This window comes from Lonchura striata, chromosome 3 (assembly GCF_046129695.1).
Source record: "Lonchura striata isolate bLonStr1 chromosome 3, bLonStr1.mat, whole genome shotgun sequence".
NCBI lineage: Eukaryota > Metazoa > Chordata > Aves > Passeriformes > Estrildidae > Lonchura > Lonchura striata.
This window is the reverse complement of record NC_134605.1, coordinates 16,303,432-16,326,447: the sequence shown is the minus strand read 5'-3', so window position 1 is coordinate 16,326,447 and position 23,016 is coordinate 16,303,432. Positions and strand designations below refer to the sequence as shown.

The 23,016-nt window shown below is 36.8% G+C and overlaps 1 protein-coding gene across 1 annotated transcript in view; it reads left to right on the top strand.

Moving 5' to 3' along the window:
- The window catches only part of SRBD1 (S1 RNA binding domain 1), a 123,809-nt gene that overhangs the window by 30,726 nt on the left and 70,067 nt on the right, over positions 1-23,016 (top strand). Inside the window, exons 14-16 of the mRNA XM_021526459.3 lie at positions 751-908; positions 2,068-2,158; positions 3,203-3,310. Coding sequence (XP_021382134.2) covers positions 751-908; positions 2,068-2,158; positions 3,203-3,310 — 357 coding nt within the window. The remainder of the gene's footprint in view (positions 1-750; positions 909-2,067; positions 2,159-3,202; positions 3,311-23,016) is intronic.

Below are 23,016 nucleotides of genomic sequence, written 5' to 3'. Positions count from 1 at the left end.
ACAAGACTAATTAGTTTCTTGTGATACTCTGCAGTAAGTGTTTGTGCTTCAAGTCATCTAAGTCAACCCTTACTGCACTACCTCACTTCTTTCTGTTGAAGAGCATAACTTGGAAAAGAAAAAGAACACTGTGGTCCCAGCAGCTTTACAATTTGTTCTGAGGAATCAGAATACCCTCCTAGAAAAAGCTCAAGTCTTCACACTTCTTTGATATCTGTTAAATGAAGCAATCCAAAGACAAAATTAAATGCCTTATGAGTCATGGTGTGTTAGCAATTAATTGGAGGGACCCTTCCAGTTTCTCTCTGGTACCTTTCAGTGTAAATCACCATCCTTTTTTTGCTGGATTGTGATTTTTCTCTAGAACTGTGAAATTATGATAAATTTGATCCATGCCTCCTTCAAATCCACTTTTCTTTACATTTAGCATCAGCTTTTAAAGGAAGCTGTTCTTTGCTCAAAATTATGAGTTGATGTTTGAATGGTAGTTGGTGGGTGTATGTTCTTAGAAGTGTTTCTCTTGTACTTTTTATATTGACTGACGTTCGTAGAACAAGAATGAGATGATATATAGTGGATCCTTTTGAAAAAGGTGTCAACAACTTGATTTGAATTGTAACATTTAATTAAAGATGATGCAAACATGATTGGAAAAAGCCTTACAACTTTGGAAGAACTAATAAGTGTATTTGAAAGTCAATTGAAAGAAAAATATTTGGGATTTTTTTCTTTTATTTCTATCCTTCTAAGATCCAAGTTGACATCTGATGCAGAGAAAGAGTCTGTGATGATGTTTGGGAGAAATCTCCGTCAGCTGCTTCTGACCAGCCCTGTGAGGGGCCGTGCTTTGATGGGAGTAGATCCTGGCTACAAACATGGCTGCAAGTTGGCAATTATTTCACCAACCAGTAAGTTTCAATTCCAAATGTTTTTGGAAGGACTGATAAAAATGTATTAATTTAGATTAAAGAGAGTTTCAAAAACTACTTTTTTTGTAAAATTCTTTTTTTTGTAAAGCTTTTAGTGCTTTCCACACATCCTGTTATATAAATTCCTTTCTTCAGCTAGCTTAAGGTTAAATTTCTGGCACCTGGATTTCAGTGACTTCTTTGGTGTTATTACTGCTCTCTTAAATAGAATTTAAAATGCCTTCTGCCTTCCTGAATACTGATTGAAATTATTGTACCCCTCAGTAGTCAGCAAAGAGAGCACCTGGCATTTTTATTGTTTAACAAAGAATTTGAATTTAAATACTTTCTATAGTATTGCTTTTTTCATGGCTAGTGTCTTGGACATCTGGACACTTTTTCAGCCCTTTATTTTTAGTAGTGTGTCTGTTTAATGTAAGAAGTCAGAAACATTGTTTTTGCAAAACTTCTTAGTTCACATACAGAACAGAGCCTTTCCACTTCACCCTATTCAGGGGATACACACCTCTAGGTGAAAACTATTTATGTAAAAACTATTTCTTTCCTTTTTATTTTGTTGTTGCTTTTTGCTTGAGACTATCCACCCCAGGAGAATGTAAAGAAAAGCGTGTTCTTTAGAAGGTAATAAAGGTGGGGTAAATGATTGAGCTTTCATTGCACCATTAACTATAATACTGGTTAATACAGTTCTTTTTAAATGTGATAGATGGGATGATGACAAGAGCTAGCATTGAAATTCTAGAACTCATGTATTGGAAGTCATTAGATTTTCTAGTTTTCATCACTCTTTACTGGATTTCTAAATTGTACTACACTAGAACAAATATCTTATAGTAAATTGCTCTTTTTCTCTGTGATATAATGCATTATATTTGCTAATAGGTTTAGATGTTCGGTACTTGTTAGGTGAATATGTCTGCAGGGAGCTACAAAATGTATTAACTTGTTTTTCTTTTGCCAAAACATTCTTGTTCTATGCCAACCATACATTTCTTCTAAATGGATATAAAGATCAACAGGAAAGATGACTGATTAAGAAGCTTTCTTTGTGAATCATCAAATTAGCTTCAGTAGTTTTGCAGGATATAGCCTTTGGACCTTTGTGGATTTAATCAAATGGCTTTGCCTTTTGTTCTAGGTCAGATACTCCATACTGATGTAGTTTACTTGCATTCTGGTCAAGGATTTCGTGAAGCTGAGAAGATAAAGAGGCTTCTGCTACAGTACAAGTATGTAAAGAAACTTCCATTTATTGCTCTTTCTTACCTAACACAATGAAGATCTTCACTATAGAAATACTTGATTTTGAGTGCAATAAGAATTCTACTGATTTAACTGGAGGTTTGTTTTCTTTAGTCTAATTCAGATCTTGCTTTTTCTTTTGTGTTTGTGCTTTTGCAGTACATATATGTTAGAAGCACATCAAATCAAGCCATGGCTATGAGTAAGGCTGTGTGCTATGAATGTATCCCCATAAAGTTGTTAATCCATTTATTTTTGGGAATAGAAATTGTCATTCAGCTAAGACATAAGTTTAGCCTTCCTCTTCCTAGCCCCCGCAACCTCCAAATCACTCATCAGTCTTTCCCTGTTCCAAAAGCTGCATTAGATTTTGGTAGAGTTTTGTTAAGCAAAGGAAATCCTGCAAAGGTAGCTCTCCAAGTGGAATTACAAGCAGGGGCAGCATGATTAGAGGTTTGTATCCAACTGTCTGTGGACAGACATCTGATCTACTGAGTCAGCTGCTGAATTACCACAGCATACAGTCCAGTTGGTCTATAAGCATAGATTGGCTTTAAATAAGGTGGTTTGGTGGCTGACTGGCTGTGCTGTGGGGAATGAGAGGGAATGACCTTGGAAGTTGCTGGAAACTATGATATTCCCATTAAGGAATTAAGATGCTGATTGCTTTGGCTTCTGCTCTTTTTCATGACTCATACCAGATGAGGGAAATACGAGGTGAAAGTGTTTGAGGACTATAAATAACCTTCCATTTGTTCATATAAAGTATCATTTTTTGATTTTCTGCCTATATTACCATTGTACAATCCCATTAAAAATAAGTGAAAATTTTTGACTCATCTCATGAACTGTCTTATTGAAAACCTGTTAAACACAACATAATGCTTCTAGGAATGTTTTCTCATTACATCTGGGCCTTGTGTCATCTAAAATCAGATGTATTGATCACTGTGGTGGATTGAATGCTATGCTTGAAAAGGCATAAAAGAATATTTGAGAATAATTATTGGTTTTTTTTAACCCGCACAAAGCTGCAGCACTGTTGTGATTGGCAATGGCACGGCCTGCAGAGAAACAGAAGCTTACTTTGCTGATTTAATTATGAAGAAATATTTTGCACCGCTGGATGTTGTTTACTGGTGAGATCCCTTTGCTGGGATATTATTCATTTGTTCAGCATATTTCAACCTAACAGGTAGTTTTAGATGTAATTTTCAAAGTATTTCTTTTTGCTGCCTTGTCTGCATTTGAGTCAAGCTTGACCCAATGTTCTAGCCAAAGAAAATTAGCTGTAGCTCTTTGAAGCATGACAGTAGTTATCCTAAGCCAGTAAGAGAGACTGACTGAAGCATTTTATTTTTTCTTCCTGAGGTTCACTCTCTTGCTGTTGGCATTGTAACAAAGTATGCGAGAATAGCAACACAAACTAAGAAGGACCCATTTGGCATTGTGTATTTATTTCTCGATACATGAGGTTTAACTGCACGTGATAAAGCTTTTGTTGTCTGACTGCAGCATGGAATGCTTGGTAATCCTATGGGAATTAAATGATCTGGAAACAAATACTGTGTTAATACCAAGTGGAGAGTAGTGAATATATTTATCCTTTTCAGACTTCAAATTTTATCCATTAGTTTGTTGAATTTGAACTGAAGTATTCTTCTGTTGGTTTGGAGGGAAACTGTGCTATATCACTTTCTCTTCTACCATGCAGAACTCTTCTCTTTTTTTTAAATTCCCATCTCTATTTTTTTCTAAGGATTTTTTAAAATTTACCTTGGATTATCTTTTGTGCTGACATTTAACATCAATATTTAGTTTTCAGTGTCTTAATATACTGAAATGAGCTTTTTATATTTTTTAAGAAGGTTTTGGCCTTTTGCTGTTCAAACTATGCTATACATTTAAAAGTGCCTTTTTCTCATAAATTAGGAAGTGACCTTACAGATATGTTTAACAAATATGTTATTTCTGCTGACTTATGGTGTGATTGCACTAGTTCTTCATTTCTATAATTCCCAAGTAAATTTATGCAAGATTCCATTCTTAAATCACACTTTTATTCCAGGAGATGTAGTAAAAGCTTTCTAATTGTATTTGTTTGCAAAGGGATGAGGCTATTCAAGCTTCTGAAGAATTAGGCATCCTCTTTACTGATTCCAATGCCAAAACAGTGAATGTTTTACCTCATAGAGAGTGCAAAACACTTCATACTGTGTGGATTTTGGCAAATGCTTAATTTCACTCTTGTTCACTTAATATAGCTTTAAAATCCATTATTATAGCAATAAACATTTCATCTGAAGTAGTGGTTTTGTTTATTGATCATATACTACTTTACACAGAAAAAATTATATAATAGTGATTGTTGTTTTTCTCACTGTTTACCTCTTCTGATTTAGTATTTTCTCCTTGTTTATAATTCAAGATGACAAAATTTTCAAAGTAGTACTTAAGTTACCAAATGCTTAGAACTGATAAAAGCTGTTGTGTAATAGGAATTAGTATAAATGCTGTATGGCAGAAGTCAGGTTAGCAAGTTTGTTGCTTTCTCTAGTAGTGACTGATAATTTTTTAACCTTTCACTTTCTCCTAAACTGATATTTGTAGCAAAAATCTATAACTGCAGTTATTTAACATGATATACAATATCCTGAAAATTAACATAATCAGAAATATTTTTCTCTGTTTACATATTTATACTGTTAATGGTTTTCTGTGTTGGTCAAAGAGCTAGTCCATACTTCATAATTTGTGTGCAGACTATTAAGTACTTCACATTAAAGCAAAGTGATTCTTTTTTCTTTGTACTTCATGCTGTAGGTGACATCTGGGGCTCTTAAACTTTGTATACTGCTGTCTGTGTGGTAATTTGTGTGTGAGTTTACAGACAGGCTGCATTTGCAGTGCTTGTCTCTCTTTTTTGTCAGACTGTACTGAATTTTTTCCCATAAGGATTGGGGTTTCCATATATCCCTTTCTTATAAATTAATTTCATGTCCATCTCATTGCTTTATCCAGTGTTGGGGTTTCCAAGCCATGCTGCTAAAACCCCCAAGGTGGCTACTTTTTCCTTTTTAACTCCAGAAAGCATTAATATCCTGGGTATTTCTTAGTAACAGAAAGGAATGATGAGTTCAGCCATCCAACCCCCACTTCTGATAATCCAGTGAAATGCCTGGAATTTGTCAGTCTGAGTTAAAAATGTGATACTTGATAAATGAGGAGCAATTAGTACAGTGTTCCTGTTTGAGCAGTAGGTAAGAATAGGTGTACATTGGGATAGCTGCTATACCTTTTGAGGGGAACTGTAAAAGGTGACTTGGAAGTATGTGTCCTGCTGATCTTCTTTTTAAATAGTCAAGTCCTCTAGAGTATGTGCTTTCAGATCACAAACAGCTTTTCTGTTTCCATGTTCAAAGTCTTCCTTAGATTAGGTTGTTTCCTCATGATAGGATTTTTTTAAAAAAATTGAGCACTTTGTTTATAAATAGGCTGAATACATATCTCTCATCAGTTCTGTGGGAACCCGTGTATTCTTTTGGATGAAGTGATGTTTTTGCATTGTTTTCCAGTTAAAATCTATAAGAAATAATTTCAACCATTGTTGGAACAGTTAATTCTTAAAGAAGGCCTGCTTCAGCAGGTTGCAATTGTAAGTAAAGAATGGATTTGCTAATCAATATAGTTTTTGAACTGTGGGGAAAACAAAGCAACAAAGAACCCCAAACAAAACAACCTAAACCCCTAGAACAAAAAACCCCATCCAGTACTTGAACTGTAACAGAATGAATCAGTTGCATCTAACATGATACCATTTCCCAAGCATTCAGCTTCTCACAGGGATGCAGTGAGCTGCATCAAGGTGGAAATCTTGCCCAGAAAAACAGAGCTCAACTTATTGCTGTATGCAAGTTTTAGAGAATTACTAATTGTATCTGTGTTGAAGTTTTTTTCTTCCTTAAAGGAGTCCAAATGAAAAGGGGCTTGGCAGATGAAGTTGGACACTCACTGTTGTTCAGCTCTTGTTCAGAAAGGTGAATGATGGGGAGGTACTACAGGCTTCAGCTTTCTTGGGAAATACTAGCATTGGAGAATAGGATCAGGAAGGATTATAAAAAAAATTAAAATCTGTTCATACTTTTCTGTCCAGTGCATTATGTAGAGCTTGGAATCGTGCATTTCCAGGGAAGTGAGACAGTTATAGAAGTAATTTCAGAAAGGTGTGTGCAGTTGGTGCATGCACAAATAATGACGGCTTAAGATAATATATGAAAAGCAAGTGATTAAAATAAATACTTAGCAGTGGCAAATACAAACTGCCATAGAGTTTTACTGAAGTTTCCCAAAGAGAAGACAAATCAGTGAAGACAATAGTAAGTAATGAGGCATATGGCATGATTTTTCATGTGGCTTTAAAATCTGTCTGGATGCAGCTTGACAGTTTTTTATTTAAAGCAAATATTTTTCACTATTTTTGTAACTAACGTGCTTTCAGATAGCTACATCCAACCTAAATAACTGGGACTTTCTTTTCCTTTTTTTTAAAAACAAAGTTTCCCTTTTAGAGCTGTGTTTATTGATTTAGATTAGGATTGGACTAGAGCCAGGGACAGTCATATCTAGTCTTTGGGTTTTTTGTTACAAATCAGTTTTTGTTACAAGGTTCAATAAATATTTTTGATTATTTATGTTAGTTCTATTGTGAGTTCTTGCCAAAGATACATTGTATTATAACCAAAACAGATGTTCTAGTTTAGACAAGTGTATTTGTTTTAACAGGACCAGAAATGTAAATGAAACATTGTGTTCAGCATTAACATGGCAGATGATGAACTTTCAGGATTTCATTGGCCTCTTTGGATTAAATGAAAATCTTGAAAAAATATTTCAGGAATCTGTTTTTCTTTGGTTGCTGTCAGTTTGAGGCATCTTGGAAATGAAAGCTATCTGAATGACAGGTGAACTATGCTAAAGCAGGACAAAAAAAACAGCTTGGTCTTTGTATTTGGCAGATTCAAATCACAATTTCTCTTTCAGCCTTAATGGTTTTGTTGTCACAATGCAAGCATTTTTACTGGTCTGACTCTTATGTGCATGCTGCATTAATGCACACTCAGAGTAAAGTATTTCAGCTTGTATTTAAAAGGAAGTTTGATAAGTGTCAGGAATTGTTAATTGTTTTCAACATGCAGCATGGAATGCAGCCAGGCAAGTGTATTTTTTGTTGTTGTTTAAGTGGGTTGGTGTTTAATTTCTGTCTGCTTGGTTTTAAACTTGATGCAAAATCCTTTTTGCCACTTAATAGCAAAATTTTTTCTTTCTCTCAAAACTTTATAAGCAATGTAATTAATAATTTACTGCTGTTTAAGTTCAAACACTTCTGTACTGTGACAAATAGGGGAAAGTCTGTAATGTCTTGTAAAGTTCTCAGTGGGTTTTCTTTAAAGTTTATATTATCTGCTTTAGAATACTTAGAAATGTTCTGCTTAGGTGGAATAGGACTGTAATACCTTTTGAAGTTGGACCTTGGTGGCAAGAAATTGATTTAGAGATGTTTGTTCTATGGGATTTTAGGTCCGCTTGTATTTTATAGGTGTCTGCACATGCTTTAAATATCCTTTTCAATTTAAATGTGTGTTTTATGTTGTTGAATATCTACATTATGCTCTCTCAGCTTTAACAAATGCCACTTTCAAGTTCCATGCCTCTATGTTTCTAATGTTACACTAGCTTAATTCCCATTACTTTTCTGCTTCATAGCACTCGCAGTTTGAAAGGGACCTAACATTTGGGTTCACATTATGATAATTAGGTTTCAAAGCAGTGTGGGGGGATTAAGATGTCTGAAGTCTAGTTGCTGAATAAAGTTCAGAACTACTTGTAAAACTTGTTTGAGTGGTTAACAGAAATGGTTTTATTTATTCAGTGCTCATGCAGCATTAATCCGTATTTCATCAGGTACCCACAGCGCTGTAACTCTAGATATGACCTTGGGACTTAATTTACCCCATCTCAGTTTTCCTTATTAATGTGCCATGAAAGAGGTACATGAAAGATAGCCAACTTCAAAGCACCTTTTCAAATAAAGTGGTTGATATGAATCCTCTGGTATTTAGCACTGTCTGTCAAATGTTTCAGCTGGTTTGCATCCTTTTACAAGCTATTGCTTGCTGCATTAATGCAGTTGTTTCAAGTCTGTTGAGAGTATGAAGGGGGTAGGGATATGGGAAACTTTATTCCTATTTCTTTTTGATTGTGTTTCCTCTAAGCTGTTATTTTTGTCTGTTAAGCTATATAACTCTCTTGATGACACATTTATGTACACACACCTACACACCTTAGGTCATTAGTTGTCTGATCCAAAAGGTGGAAAGTAGTTTGGAAAGTTTTGGCTAAAGGAATACATATTCAGCAGAAACAATGCACACATCTGAAACGTGCACTGAAGCACCTTTGTTCTACTTTCATCTCTTTCAAGCTCTAGTGAAGTCATGAGAAGTCCTAAACAGTGAAGAACTATTTTGAGGAACAAAGAGGTTTAAAATACGTGTGAAGACATACTCAATGAAAACATTCTAAATTATGTAGCGATTTCTAGCCAAACTGTCTTTCCTCCCTTACTTATTTATGTTCTGTTGTGATTATTTACCGCAGCTGAATGACCATGCGTACTTCAAATGAAAAATCATTTCGCATGTACTTATATTTAGAGGAGACAGTCCTGTAAGTTGAAACTTCACTCTGCACAGAGATGACTTCCTCCTACTATTCTTGGTTCTTCACAACTTAGGTAGTAGTTTACCTATTGTTTGGTATAACATGGATGAGAATGAGTGACTGCATTTAAAGTAGGATCCAGTTCTTGTTCCTGGTAGACTGGTATTTCTGTTGAGCTGGACCCAAACTATATTCAAAATGGGAAATTCAGAGGTGATCTTTGCCTTTGAAGCAAGCAATCGCGTCTGCCCCATCTGTAGTCATCTGTACCATCTCTAGCTGTATTTTTCTGAGGGGTAGGAAAGAAATGGGTAAGCAGTGAAGTTGTGGTTGGGCAGGTGAAGCATGAGATGTTAACTTTTGTCTTGCATAGCATGAATCTGAAACTTTATGAAGCAAACGGTATGAATGATACACTTAATTATGGAACTGTCTTTGATACTTAAGAGAAATAATTAATAGTTTTCAGGATGAGAACAAGAACTCACTGGAATGATTTCAAGGTAGTTAAAGAGATAATTAATTCCTTTAAGTAAGTTGCATATGGAATCTAGATTTCAGTAATGTGAAGGCAGGGGTCAGGAAGCAAATGTTACTAGTGAAAGAAATCTAAATCTTAATAAAAAAGTCCATTTTTCCAGAACACTGGGACATGTCATTTGACTTGTGTCCAAGGGAATCTGTGGTAGAACAATCTGCGGGGAGAGAGGAAAGTTTTGTGCAACTTCCCTTCTGTGTTTTGTCTTTCTAAGAGTTTATAAAAGTTATGCATTCTCAATATGTAAATCTCTTCAAGCCTTCATGGGGTACTAAATAAATACAAGAAAGGTAAGATTTTAGGATGAAAAGCCATTAAATGTGTGAAAACATGACTAAGGGCCGTAATGCATTCTCTTAAGTTAGAAATGTACTGATTTCAAATATACTTTTGCAAATCAGATAATTACAATGAGAAATTGAACATGATAAATTATTTCCTTCCTTTGTTTTCTCACATAGAAGCCATTTATATTTGGGATTTCAAAATGAATTATCTATTTTCAATTTTCTGTGTCCCACTGAGCAGTAATTTGAACACAGGCTGTTTTCTTATAGATCTTTGTTATTTTCAGATTAATGAAACAACTTTTAAGATAATCAGTGTGACTTCATCTGGTATGGCAGTACAACAGAAGTCAAGTAAAAAGGGAAAAACACCCAAAAATATTTGTGAACACAAAATAAGAAGTTGTTGGGAAGGTAAAAGGTTATTAAGAAACACCAGAGAAAGAGGATGCAGTGACCAAGAGCCACCATTTCTACATAGAGTGTACTGTAAGGTCCCTGGGGACAGTTTTGGCATGTGTGTATTGCATGAAATATGTTTGTAGAGCAAAACTAGGAGTTTTCCTAAAACTCAGTTAAGACAAAATCAGATTTAGTCTTAATTTAAATGTACAGCACAAGACTAGTAAAACTATACTGTGAGTAGGGGATTTTATCTTTTGGGTATGTTTGACTTCATTAGTAGAAGTCTTTAAAACTATTATCACTTCACATTGTGTGCTGGTCAGTGTTTACAATGCCTTCTCCTTTCTTAAGGGCTTTCTGTGTTAACAAATTCCTCTGGCCTAAAGTCTCTTGTTCAAGGCTATTTCCAAAACCCAGAAATAAAAAAGGTTTTAATAAATTTAAGGAAGATGACTACATCTGAATTTTCCTAGATTGCTCCAGTCAAACAAAGGAGAGCAACAAGGATGGCAAAGTGTCTTGGGGGGAAGCCATATGAGGAACAGCTGAAGTCACTTGGTCTGTTCAGCCTGGAAGAGACTGAGAGACCTCATTGCACTTATAACTTCCTCATGAGGGGAAGAGGAGGGACAGGCACTGGTGTCTCCACTCTCATGACCACTGACAGGACTTGAAGAAATGGTCCAAAGCTGAATTGGGAGGTTTGGGTTGGATATTAGCAAAAGGTTCTTCACCCAGAGGCTGTTTGGGCACTGGAACAGGCTCCCCAGGGAATGGTCACAGCACCAAGCCAGACAGAGTTCAAGATGTGTTTGGACAATACTGTCAAGTGCATGGTGTGACTCTTGGGGATGATGGTGTGTAGATCTGGGAGTAGGGCTTGATCATCTTTGCAGGTTCCTATAAGCTCAGCTTATTCTGTGAAAGAAAACCAGTTAATTTCTGTGTCTGATATTTTGAGAAGGGAAGTTACATAACAGGACAAAATGAAGTTAATTTCAGACTAAAATGATTTAGATTATTATTTAATGTGGTTACAACACATTTCTGTGCTTTTTGGTCAACACCACAAGGTTCTTACCAGTTTATTATCATAGAAAGAAGGCTCTTATTTAGCAGAATGAACATAATACAAGATGATAGTATAATATGCCCACTCCTTCCATAATTGCTGTGTTTATTTGGTTCAACACCCTTTTTTCTCTCAAGAGTTACCAAACCATTCTTCATTGCTGTTGACACACTCTTACCATGTTTGCAATATCAGTAGAGATGCCAGTGGATGGAACTTTAAAGTCACCGTGAAAGGCTGTGTGCAGGTCTCAGCACTGTGTGCCGCCTTGGCAGGAGAAGGCAAGGAGCCTTTTGTTAAGAGGTATCTGAGTGGCTGTCAGGGTCAAGAGATGGCTCAAGGAATGCAAGAAGCTTGAGGAAGTGATGCAGAAGGAATGAGTGCAGCCAGGGAATGAGGGGCATGGCACCTTGAAGGTGCTTCCTCTAGACAGAGGCTGAAGTACAGCCTGCAGGAACTTTGTGCAGCTGTGACCTCATGTGAGCTGTGTGTTCTTTGCCTGTTCAGTGCAGCAGGTTATGTCAAGAGAAATTTCCCGCTCTTGTTCCCTGATCATTTGTGAGCATGAATGGATGGTGTTCAGTCCAAGCTTAAAACTGAGGTTTGGACTTCCACTGAAAAATGCAACCTAATGACATAATATTGCTTCTCAGACTGAGCATTGGAGAAGACTGCTCTAACAGCTGCACATAGGAGTTTTTTCCAATACTGTGTTTATTAATTCCTTTTTAAACTGGAGTAAGTTAAATACCCTTGTTTCATATATCTCCAGAATGTGTTTGAAAATGCTGTCTATTAATCAGAAGGCATGGAAGGTTAGAATTTGATCCATTAGTGTGAAGTCCTGCTTGAAGAAAATGAGTGAAGCTTTAATAATCCAAGACTTAATTGCTCCAAACTTGGTATTGATACAGGTACCAAACAAACAGAAAAGCTTAAGCTTTTAGGTAAGCTGCAGCTGCTGCAGCTTTTTAAGACCTTCCAAAATGAGCATGTGTAGTTCTGTAGTTTCAGGTGGCTTTTTTTTTTCTTTGAAGTAATGTGTCTGGTCAACCTTAGTTTCTGTAATAGTGGAAATGGAATGTAGTCATATTTGGATGTTACTTGATAGAACAAATTGAGAGAAAGTGACTGAGCTGAATAACGATGGGTTTTGGATGTATTTTTAATTTGCAGATCATTGAAATTTACTGATGGCAGTGTAAAAAAAATCACTCCAGAGACTCTAAGTCTACTTGCAGTGGGCTGTGCTCTTTCAAGTCCTATTTTAAATGTCTTGGAAGTAGCCTGTGAACCACAGGTTGAAAACCATTGGGTTTGGACCTGAAAATAACAGAAAGTGCAAAGTATTTTGCATAGATTAAATCCTCCTTCTCATTTGTATTTGTGGCAATTTAATTATGGAAAATTGGGGTGCGGTTCTTGTTACCCATGTATGCATTTTAAGCTGCCTGTCTTCACCCATTGCCTAGATGAAATAGAATTGTTCCACACTAGTATGGTATTGTCATGCCGACAACAAAATCTTTGATACTGGAAGTGAATGTAAATTAAAATCATTAAAATGTTACTTTGTTTTGTGTCAATATGGCCTTTCTAAAATAAATGATGCTGTGGAATTTGCAATATTACTCCATTATCCTGCTTATACATAAGAGACATCAGGAATACATTTGTGTGTTTTAAGTGACTGTGCCATGAAATAGCTATTGGTAATTGGCAATTGGTAAATTTTCACTAGTAAAGATTGAGAAACTTAATTTAGGCTCCCTATTATGTAAAGAAGCTCCAACAGGAGTTATTTGTGAAATTCTGTCAGGAGTTAATTTAAATGGAAGCATGCAGATATAGTGTGATTAGTAGTGAGAGCATCCAGATTAAAATTATATAAATACAAGATAATTTGTAATGTACTGAGATTGAGTGTTATTGCACAGTCAGAGCTGGTTGTATATTTGGATAGTGTTTTGTCTTCAAGTAGACATTCTGTAAGAACCTAATGGAGAAATAAGCATTTTTCCATTTGCGTGAGTTTGCCAGTAATATGTTTTTACTTAAGCTGAGATTCTGCCAAACTTCATACCTATTCATTTGTAAAACCACATTTGCTGTTCTGCATTTCAGCTCTTACTGGGCATCCTTTATTGTTGTGAGATGTGATATATGGATTTACTTATTTATTTGAACTTACTGTGCTATTATCTTTGATGCTGATAGCAGAAGCTTAGAATAGACACTTAGATTACATTCAGCTGCCAAACATTAGATATCTTCATTTCAGTGTCTTCTAGCTGTCAGAGGAATGAAATTTTTCATCCTATATCATAAATGCTCTTATGTGGGGAAAAGTTTCTTTATTCTTTGAAGTATCAATACTGTTGAGGTCTGGTAAAAATGAAAGTTGATGGGCAGTTTCTAAGCTTAGATAGAAATCGCCTCCAAAAATATTTTCAGGTTTATTTTTAGAAGTAAACCTCAGGAAATCGCCTCCTGTACCACTGCTAACAAGTTCCCCCAGTACTAGGAGAGCAACTGGTGCAACCTTTAATTTAAACCCAAAAAAAGACAAAATGCATTGGATTTTAGGAAGATTTGAATATTGAACATTTATGATCTCTAGATGTCTGACAGCCCAAAATCTTCCAGGACTGAGAAGCAAATGCAACGTGTCTGTCAGGAAATCAAGAGCTCTTCCCCTCTGCAGTTACCTGAAATTGCAATTTCTCTTTCTGATTTCAGACTATCGGCTCTTAGAGGCTGTTGGCAGTGCAGGAGCAAGTGCTGCCCATGTTGCACTGTCCCTCAGAGTAATTTTGTGTGACGCTGAAACTGGGGACTCATGCCTGGACTCATTTAAAACTTTTCTTATCAACAAAGTGCTTGGCAGTCTTAAGAGCTCCATGAAAGAAGCCACAGCAACAGGAGATACTTCAGCACACTTCTGCTTTTTTCAGAGTGTGAGAGGCAGAGAATATAGACATGCTGTGTGTCTCAAAGGGACTTTGAGTAGGTTATTTCAGCTTGAAAAGGGATTAGACTTAGATGACTGCAGTGTCATGTGTCTAACTGAAGGTGCCTATTGAGGATAATTCCTTTCTATAACTGAATCCCAGCAGTTTTGTCAATGATGAGTAAGTGGAGAGAGGGACAAATGATCCGTTTGTCATGGTGAGTGATACGGAGGCGAGAAACTGTTCCTGAACAGAGACATCAAAATGCACAAGCTGCATGAAGCATCTTCTTCAGTACCCACCCCTCCTGCAGCAACAGTGAGCAAGTGCAGGGGAGAGGGCAGTGAGGAGAGACTTACGCTGGCTTTCTTCTTCCTTTTCAGTTTTGGGGGAAGATTGGTGTTGCTTGGTTGTAATCACATGTAATCACATCCCTCTGGCAGTAATGCATGTTTAGATATTTTCCTTTCCTTATAATGCCTAATGTTCCTGAAAGTGAATTTGTTGCTCATGTAGAAATAACATTCCTGCTTTCATCTTATTTCAATTGCAACTAATATTAGTTTCTAATTAAATCAGATTTTTTTATGTAGCAGCAAATATTATTCAAACAGCTCATTTGTCTGTGGATGTTCCTAAATAAAAAGCCTGGAGGTGGGGGCAATGATGTCTGTCTATAAGCAGTTATAGTTACTGTTTATAATAAACTGCTTTTTCACATAAAACTTCTCTCTCAAACCTAATTAAATTTATATTTTCAAAGACTTCTTTGGCAGCCAAGGCAATATGCCTACTGCCTGTTCAGTTCTTGTGTTGTGTTGAACTAGAACTAACATTTAGATAGAATACATTTTGACATTTGAATTTGATGTAAATGTTTCAGGGAAACATGGATCCTCCATGGGTGATTCTCCTGTCACCATTATGATGTCATACTGTAAATATACTTTGTAAGTGGGCTTTCAGTGAAATCAGTGATGCATTTATTGCTTGTTCCTGGTCTATTTGTCCTCAAAGTATAAAATTACAGCTCCAAGATATTTTTTTTCTTTTTAATTAAAGTTATTTTCTGGAAGTTTGTCATTTTTAAGTAAATCAAAGTGGATATTGCTGTGTTACTTCTCAGTGATTGTCTCGGCAAAAGAATATGTTAATTAATTTTCTGCTGTAAGAGTAAATAGAGACACTGTCCATTTGAATATTTTTAAATTAAATAATTTTGATACTATGATATGGTATATTTTTAATATATCCCATTTTTCTACCTAACAAGAACAGTAAAAAAGACTTAAAAGGATGTTTAACTCCTTTTAAAGGAATGCTTAAGGCTCTCCTATAGACTGTTCCTCTTGTTAACCCCTGCTCCTGTATGGAAATGGCTCTGCCATCGTCTTGCTGCTTGTACCTGAGTGTCCACAGGCACTTGATGCTGCCTTGGTTGTAGCTTTGTCCTTGGGGGAGCTGGTTGATGATCTCATGGCCTTTATGGAGAAGACCGCTTGCTCAGTGGAAAGCCTGAGCTCATTATTAGCAGATCGAGCTAGAGGAAATTATTTTTCCTCTTAATGGCTTCTCTTTGGTAAAACAGTTATGGTAGATTGTAGGTTACTGGACTTCTTACACTAACAGGAATAATGTTTTCTGATTGACACAAGATTTTAAGCCTGGGGTTGTTCTGGTGCTACATGAGAAGAAAAAAGTGGTGGCACCTAATTCAAAGCAGATTCTATTCAGTTCTATGGTCTGTAGGAAATTTCTTCCAGGTTTTTATAAATTAAAGATACAGATGAAATGCTGATTTGTGTCAATACACTTTATTTAGTGTGCGATGCATAAAATGCAAAATTAATTATTTTTGGTTCAACTGCAAATATGAGACATTGTGAAGCAAAGCTAGTCTGTGGTTCATATGAAACTGTGGTAAGATAAAATTTGTAATTAGTACAGCAGACTTCAAGTGAGATGCTTTCTTTATGTAAGTTGTCTTTGGGTCATCTGAAACACCAGTTCTAGCACTCAGTGCAGGTTGAAGTCTTAGTGATTATACAACAGGTCTTGTCAGAATTTTAATGGAGTATATATGGTTTGAATTCATGTCTATTCCTTATTTATAGAGTTTTTGTAGGTTAGTTTCCATTGGATTTAATGACAGAATACAAGTTTGGGGTTTCTTCTTTAGTATATTACACTTAATATAATTAGACTGCATAACTCACATCTTGCATGTGATGATGGTGATGTTTTGAGCTTTTATGTACTTCAGAGGAAGTCAAGACTTGGAGCTTGTGAAATGTTTGTTCTAGTTCTCAGGGTTTGATTAAACTCAAATCCAGGACATGCCAGTTTGTGGTATTAGTAATCTTAAAGCATTATTTATATATTTTTAAGAAAGTATTTCAACATCTTGACAGAATTCTGAACATACCCATCTGTGACTAATTTTATAAAACAATTTCAGATATATAGTTTAGAAATAATTACAAGGCATTTCAGAATTAAATTCTCCTTTATGCAAATTTATATTAAAAAAAAGAATAGTGGAAATTTGATCCTTAATATTAAAATCTACACCAGCAGTTCCTTAATGCAATATGAATCTGAATTTAGCTGTTTTGTTTGTGCTTAGACTGGGAAGCCTGTGGGGGCAAAGGGGAGTATTTAATGTTAGTGCCTTGTCCTTTTGATGGAGGAGGAGTCTGTTAGCCCATGCCCGCAGTGGATGTGGGAGATCCTGTCAGCCTGATCCCCAGCTGGCCAGTCCAGGCCCTGGGCTGGTCCTATGCAGATCCGGGCTGTGGTGCTGGGCGATGGTGCCGGGGCTGTGGTGCTGGGTGTAGTGCTGCTGGTGTGCGAACACGAGCCTCACGCTGCTCTGGCTCTGGGCATGCTGACAGCCCAGCACTGCTGGCCTGGCTTCCAGGGGCAGACTGAGGACAAGGCTTGGCTCTGCCACCTCCTGCAGTAGCCAGCAGAGCTGAGCAGGCGCCCGGGGGCAGGAGATGCTCTGCCCTATTAAAGGGTGCTGCGTATCCCACCCTGGCATATGTTCTCCATAACCCCCCGTAGGAGCTGTCTGCATCAGCCAGAGCCCTCCAGGCTCTGCACTGCTGTGCTGCCATGGAGTCTCTCTGATAACCTCTGGTTCTCATCTGGACAAGGATTGCTTTAATATTGTGCTGTCTCTTCCATTGCCCTGATCTCCAAATTGTTGTTTTGTTGGTTTTGTTGTTAATTTTCTTTAAAGTAACAGCTGTTAATTATCAGCTCCAAGAACAGTCTTAACAGTTTAACATCAGACAGTGGAAATTAAGTGGACCTGCTCTGTTCCTGCTGGAATCAGCAGGGCACATATTTCCATTAATTTAATTTTCAAACAATTTCATGTTTTCTTTTTGCTTGCAGCATTTGAGGAAGCTGGGATTGTTTAGCAAGTTCTCAGTGCAGCACTGTTTTTGAAAACAGAGTTTTGACTCTTAAAATCTCCATTAATTTATGCCCCACTGTTCCACAGCAAGTATGTGCTTTTCTTAAATGTATATTTAGTGCTAAATTTTTAACCTGCCATTAAAAAAAAAACTTGGAACCTCAGCTTAATACTATCAAAACATCACATCTTAGCTACAGAGGATCCAAATGTTCTTGTTAATATGTAGTAGGTTTTAGAGTTTCTGCTCATGGAAATATTTGAAACCAGACTGGACACAGCCCTGAGCAAGTTGCTTTGATTCTCCCTGCTTTGAGTGAGTGTTGGACTTGTCAATCTTCACAGGTGATTGTGACTGTGATTCAACCATTGTGATTATAAGGCATTCAGCAGTTTCCAAAAGCTGAAGTAATCATTCCAAGACCCTCACTCTTCAATGGTGGCTTGTCTTGCGGGATCTAGGCATAAGAATAATGAGTAATCCAGAGAAGTAGATGTAGGATAGATGCTCAGTGCCCACATGGCAGGGTGGAAGAACTGAGCATGAATTTCCTGGTGCAAACTTTGGCATTTGTGAGGAAAAACAGCGTAGTTATATTTGAAAAGGATGAGTTGCCCATTTTAGTTTTGTTAGTGCCTTTGTTTAAAATCATGTAACTGACCTACAGCTTCTCAAATGTTTCTAAGAGACTTTTCCATTACAAAGTAAGCTGAGGATGAAAAAGAGGTGTGTAATAAGGTTAAAAAAAATGCATGTTCCAACATGTTCTTCTGCAAAATATGTGTTGTTTGGTACACAAGTAATTAGATTTATAGATGTGTTAATGCACCTTCACACTATTTTAAGTAATTCTTTAGCTAGAATTGTAGTTGATTATTTAAGTGCTATGTAGCATATCTATGACAGGAGAATCATTTTGAAAATTGCAGTGGAAAAAGTAGGATGTAAGATGCATTTTTGTGATTTAGTAGATATAAGGATCTCTTACTAGAAAGTCATCTTATCCTGTACTTACATATTTGGATACCTAATAAAACAAAGATACTATAGTTGGGATTTTCTTTCCAAGTCTAAAAGTAATTGGTTAGAAATGAAGCATGATAAATTTCTGTTCAGATTTTTTTTTTAAGTGATTGAAGTGATTGTAACTAGATGAAAAATGTCTTTTAAATGAAGTGGTCTTTCAGCATATGTTTATGCCAGTTCTAGTGATATTACTCATGGAAAGTCTCCTGTGTGGACCTGTCACAACCTAAGGGAACAAATTATTCCCTTTTAAGAGAAGGGGAAAAACAAATATAACTGCCTAACTGAACTTTTATTTCACTAATTCCAGATAACTATTTTTTGTCTTTTTTCCCCCCACTTTTGGTTACAATCTTATGAAAGGAGTTTGCTGTCTGTAAAAACATGCAATTCATTAATGTATTTCAAGTTTATGGGGATTTGGTCATTACTTTTATTTGTGGGCTTTTTTTTACACAGAGGTTGATAGATCTGTTTGTAAAATAAAATGAATGAGAGGGTATCCACTGTTGTAAATGGTTAAAGGATAAAAATATAATATACCTAATGTTTAGCTCACTTTCATTTGGAGACATTTTATTCAGATCTCCTACTGTAGATACCCAGCAGCTGCATATGAGAGAAGTAAAATAATAATATTTAAAACTTTGACAATGAGGAGTCCAGAGGAGTAATGGACGAATCATAGAGGCCTAAAAAGAGAAGAATGGGTAATTTAATAACAAGGCACTCAATCTACTTATGTTGCTCTACAGACATTTGAATACATCTCCCTGCCTTTAAATCTGTCTGAGAAAAGTAACTGAGCTATTAAAAGTGCTTGTTAAGGTAAAGTAAGCTTCAACTGATTTTTTTTTTTTTTGGGGCTGCTTTAATTTCACATGAAAAAATGTTACCTTTTTCTGAAGAATGAGTAACCTACTCTTTTTCTTAACTTTCTTGTTTGGTTTTTTTCTTGTCTGTTGCTATAATCCTTTTTATACTGAATGCTCTAGTTCCTTCAGAGGGATTAATAGATTTTGCTGGAAACACTAAACTAGTACCTCAGTTTTACAACCTTTCTTTTCCAATGAAGAAAAATATTTTTCTTGATGGGCAGAATGGAACAATTTCTGGTAATTATCAACTTTGAACAGTTACAAACTAGATCATGGGAAAATATCAAAGGAACTGTATTGTCCTGGGAAACCCCCAGCAAATGAATACTTAAAAAATTAGAAGTGCATTGTCATGATATAATTTGTAGAAGTAATTTTTGAAAAGTAAAAGCATATAATTTTGATTGGGTCTGCATGCAGCACTATTACTTTATGTAACATTTGTCTTGAGTATATTGAGCTGGAGAATAAACTCATTAGGTGAATGCATGTCTATAAACCTAAACAGCTTATTTTTTTTAGGTGAATCCCAAGTGAAAGTAAGCTAAAAAGAAACTACATGGCTAGAAAGATGTGGAAAGAACACTTTTACTTAATACCTCAGAATTTTTCCTGCCAGCATTTATTCTGATTCCAGAACTCTTAATTTACTTTGAATTTCTCTATATGGAAAACCTGGCTACTTCAGAGTTCAGTAAGCTGTGCCAAGAAGTGTCTGTAGGTTAAAAATATTTAATATGAAGTCTTTGGATACAGCCTCTCTCTTAAGAGGGATGGGGAGGGAGCAGAGAGGAGCAGCAGCAGAGGATCTGTGATTCTTTCCCTTTATGCAAAGTCTTTCTGCATTGCATTGCTCAACCCTAGCAGAAGGGCAGTTATTGACTCCACCTTTCCCTCCTGGACCTGTGCTGAGGAGAGGGTTGGGCTAGCAAGGAGAGATTGAGTACTAAGATCAGTGGTATTGTAGGAAAGCACAGAGGGGAAACAGAATAAAGCGTGTCCCTGGCCAAAGCTACGGGTCAGAATTTTGCATGAATCAGGAGGATTCATGTGTGGAGGCAGCACAGCAGCACTGGCCAGGCTGTCTCCCAATTGCCCAGAGTGAGCATTAAAGAAAATGACAGTTGCTGGAGGTGCCGTTCTCCAAGAGGCATTTTCCTCCATATGCTGTGGTCTTGTCCAGTTATGCTCCACTCTGGGAACAAAGTCTCCCTGAGAGTTCATGTGACTCCAAGCTCCAGCCTTTGGTCTGGATTCACTAACTGCGTTTTAGGCAGAGCAGTTGCTGCATCTGTGTTGCTCATTCTAACAAATAAAAGTGAGTCACAAGAGCCATTATAGCACTGGAATGCCTTGTTCTTGTAGCCTTTCTAGGTAATTTCAAACTGACTATTCACATGTGATGCTTCTAAATGCTATGTTATTTGATTAAATCTAAATGCTCTGTGAAGTTCGCTGACAAATAAATTGGTTGAGAGATCTTTATTCATGAAGGAACTTGATGGACTCTCCTCGGTGGATCATTTGTTTTCTTGAGTGTCCTGTGTCCCACAGAAGGGTGATGTGGGTATGACAGTGCATGCAATAGGGAAATGTTTTGGCTTAAAAATTAAATAGGCTTTAGTCAGACATTTTCCCCCTTCTATGTCACTGACACTGTCAAATACACATGGTACTAGTAAGGTCTAGGTATTTCTTTTATAGGCAGGAATCTTTTTTTTTTTTAAAAAAGTATTGTTTGTTTCCACAACCTTGATATTTGGTACTTCAACTTGAGCTACTATACATAAGCATGAACTACCAGGTTTCATGGTTTTACCCTTTGCCTCTGCTGTTTCTAAGAACAGCCAGTCTTAGATCTTGTAAGATCTTGTCTGGAAATGGACTGGGTTAAACACTAGTTTTTGCCATGTGCTATCACTGCGAGGGTTTCTGCTTGGCTGAGCTGAAAAGAAGCTGCTGGGAGGCCAGTGTTGGTGAGAGCCTTCTGCTCTGGAACTTGCAGATTCCTTTGGTCTGCTGTGTTTCCTGGTGTTGAGTCAAGTTTGTCATCTTCACCAAGTGCTTGAGAACTGTGAGGGACAGGGGCTAAAAAAGGCTGATTATTGAGCCTTTCAGTGGGGAACAGTTTTTATAGGGCTTTTGGGGAGCATCGAAATGTTTTTGGACTGTTCCATGTTTCTAATGTGCTTCTAGGTGATTTCATTTCATTGTCTATAAAGGTATGAAATCTGTTTAACATCACCTAGTGTTTATCTTCTTTTTGAAGCCTGACTGCCAAAGTTGTTGTGTTTCTTTGTCTCCCTGTGCTTCCCTCCTGGGTAAAAACAGGTTGGGTAAAATCATGTCAGTGTTTGGCTACATTTTTCTAATGCTGTATGTACAGTTTGTTCCCCTGAATTCACTGGGATAATTTAGTTATGCAAAACTGCTGAGCATTGGCACGATTGGTCTTGAAATTATGAAGTATATTCATAAAGAGCATACCCCTTTCCATGCCTATTATATTTTAGAAGTGATCTCTAGGTTTACATTTTCTAAAAGCCTTTTTTACTTGCCTTTCTTCTAATGGCAATTGATGATAGATAGGAGACTTTTGAACATATTTGAATACAACCATTTTTAGTTTATACTACTTAGAATTGCTGCTGCTGCATGTTAATCACATAAAATGTGCTTCTTTTGAGTTAAACTTGTCCTCTTTCATTAAGGTAATGTTGATTCTACAACATTATCCATATTGTCACAATTTCTTTTCCTTGGCATTGCTGCAGCAAGGAGACAAGCAGTAGCTAAATTTTCTCTGAACTTCCTACTGTACTACGCTGTTTCAAGTAAAAATGAATTACTTGACTGCTTTTTAGTTGGATGGTTAACTTGGAAGTAGATTTTGGACCTGAAGCTCAGATTTTAAAGCTCTGTGCAAGAGCAGAAAGGAGCTTCAACTCAGCTGCTTTATGAGCAATGACAGCACTTGTTTTCTGAAACTGTCAACGAAAGTGGTGGGGGCAGTCACAGGTGACTGTCACCTTCAGTCTTGAGACATGCCACCCTAGGTCTTTCACTTTTCACTGCAGACATGTATTTCTTCTGGGGATGAATCCACAGCACCAGTTGTGTTCTGATAACAGCATCTGGCACTAGATTGATTTAACAGGCTCTGAGGTTTGCTCTTTTCAGATATGCGCTTGTACGGCAGCTTCTGTGCAGCTCTGACATGGCCACACGCTGCTGTTGTTTTTTCTGCCTCCTAGCACCACGTGTGAAGCTAAAGCTCTTTGACACCTGCCATTTGGACCCTTTTCTTACTGAAAAATGTCATCGTTTTCAGACAAGATGAAGACAGATATCTGATCATTCTTCCCTTTGCAGGGATGTGCTGAGGGCATGGTTCATACACAGCTGAATAAAGGATTCCAGACTGGAGCTATAGCAGTTAGCTTTATTAGTTTAGTATGGTAACTAGTTCTTGATTTAGGAGTTCATAGAGTTTTCTTGTAAACAGACATTGAGGAAGTCTTGCATTTTATCTGTTCTTGAAAG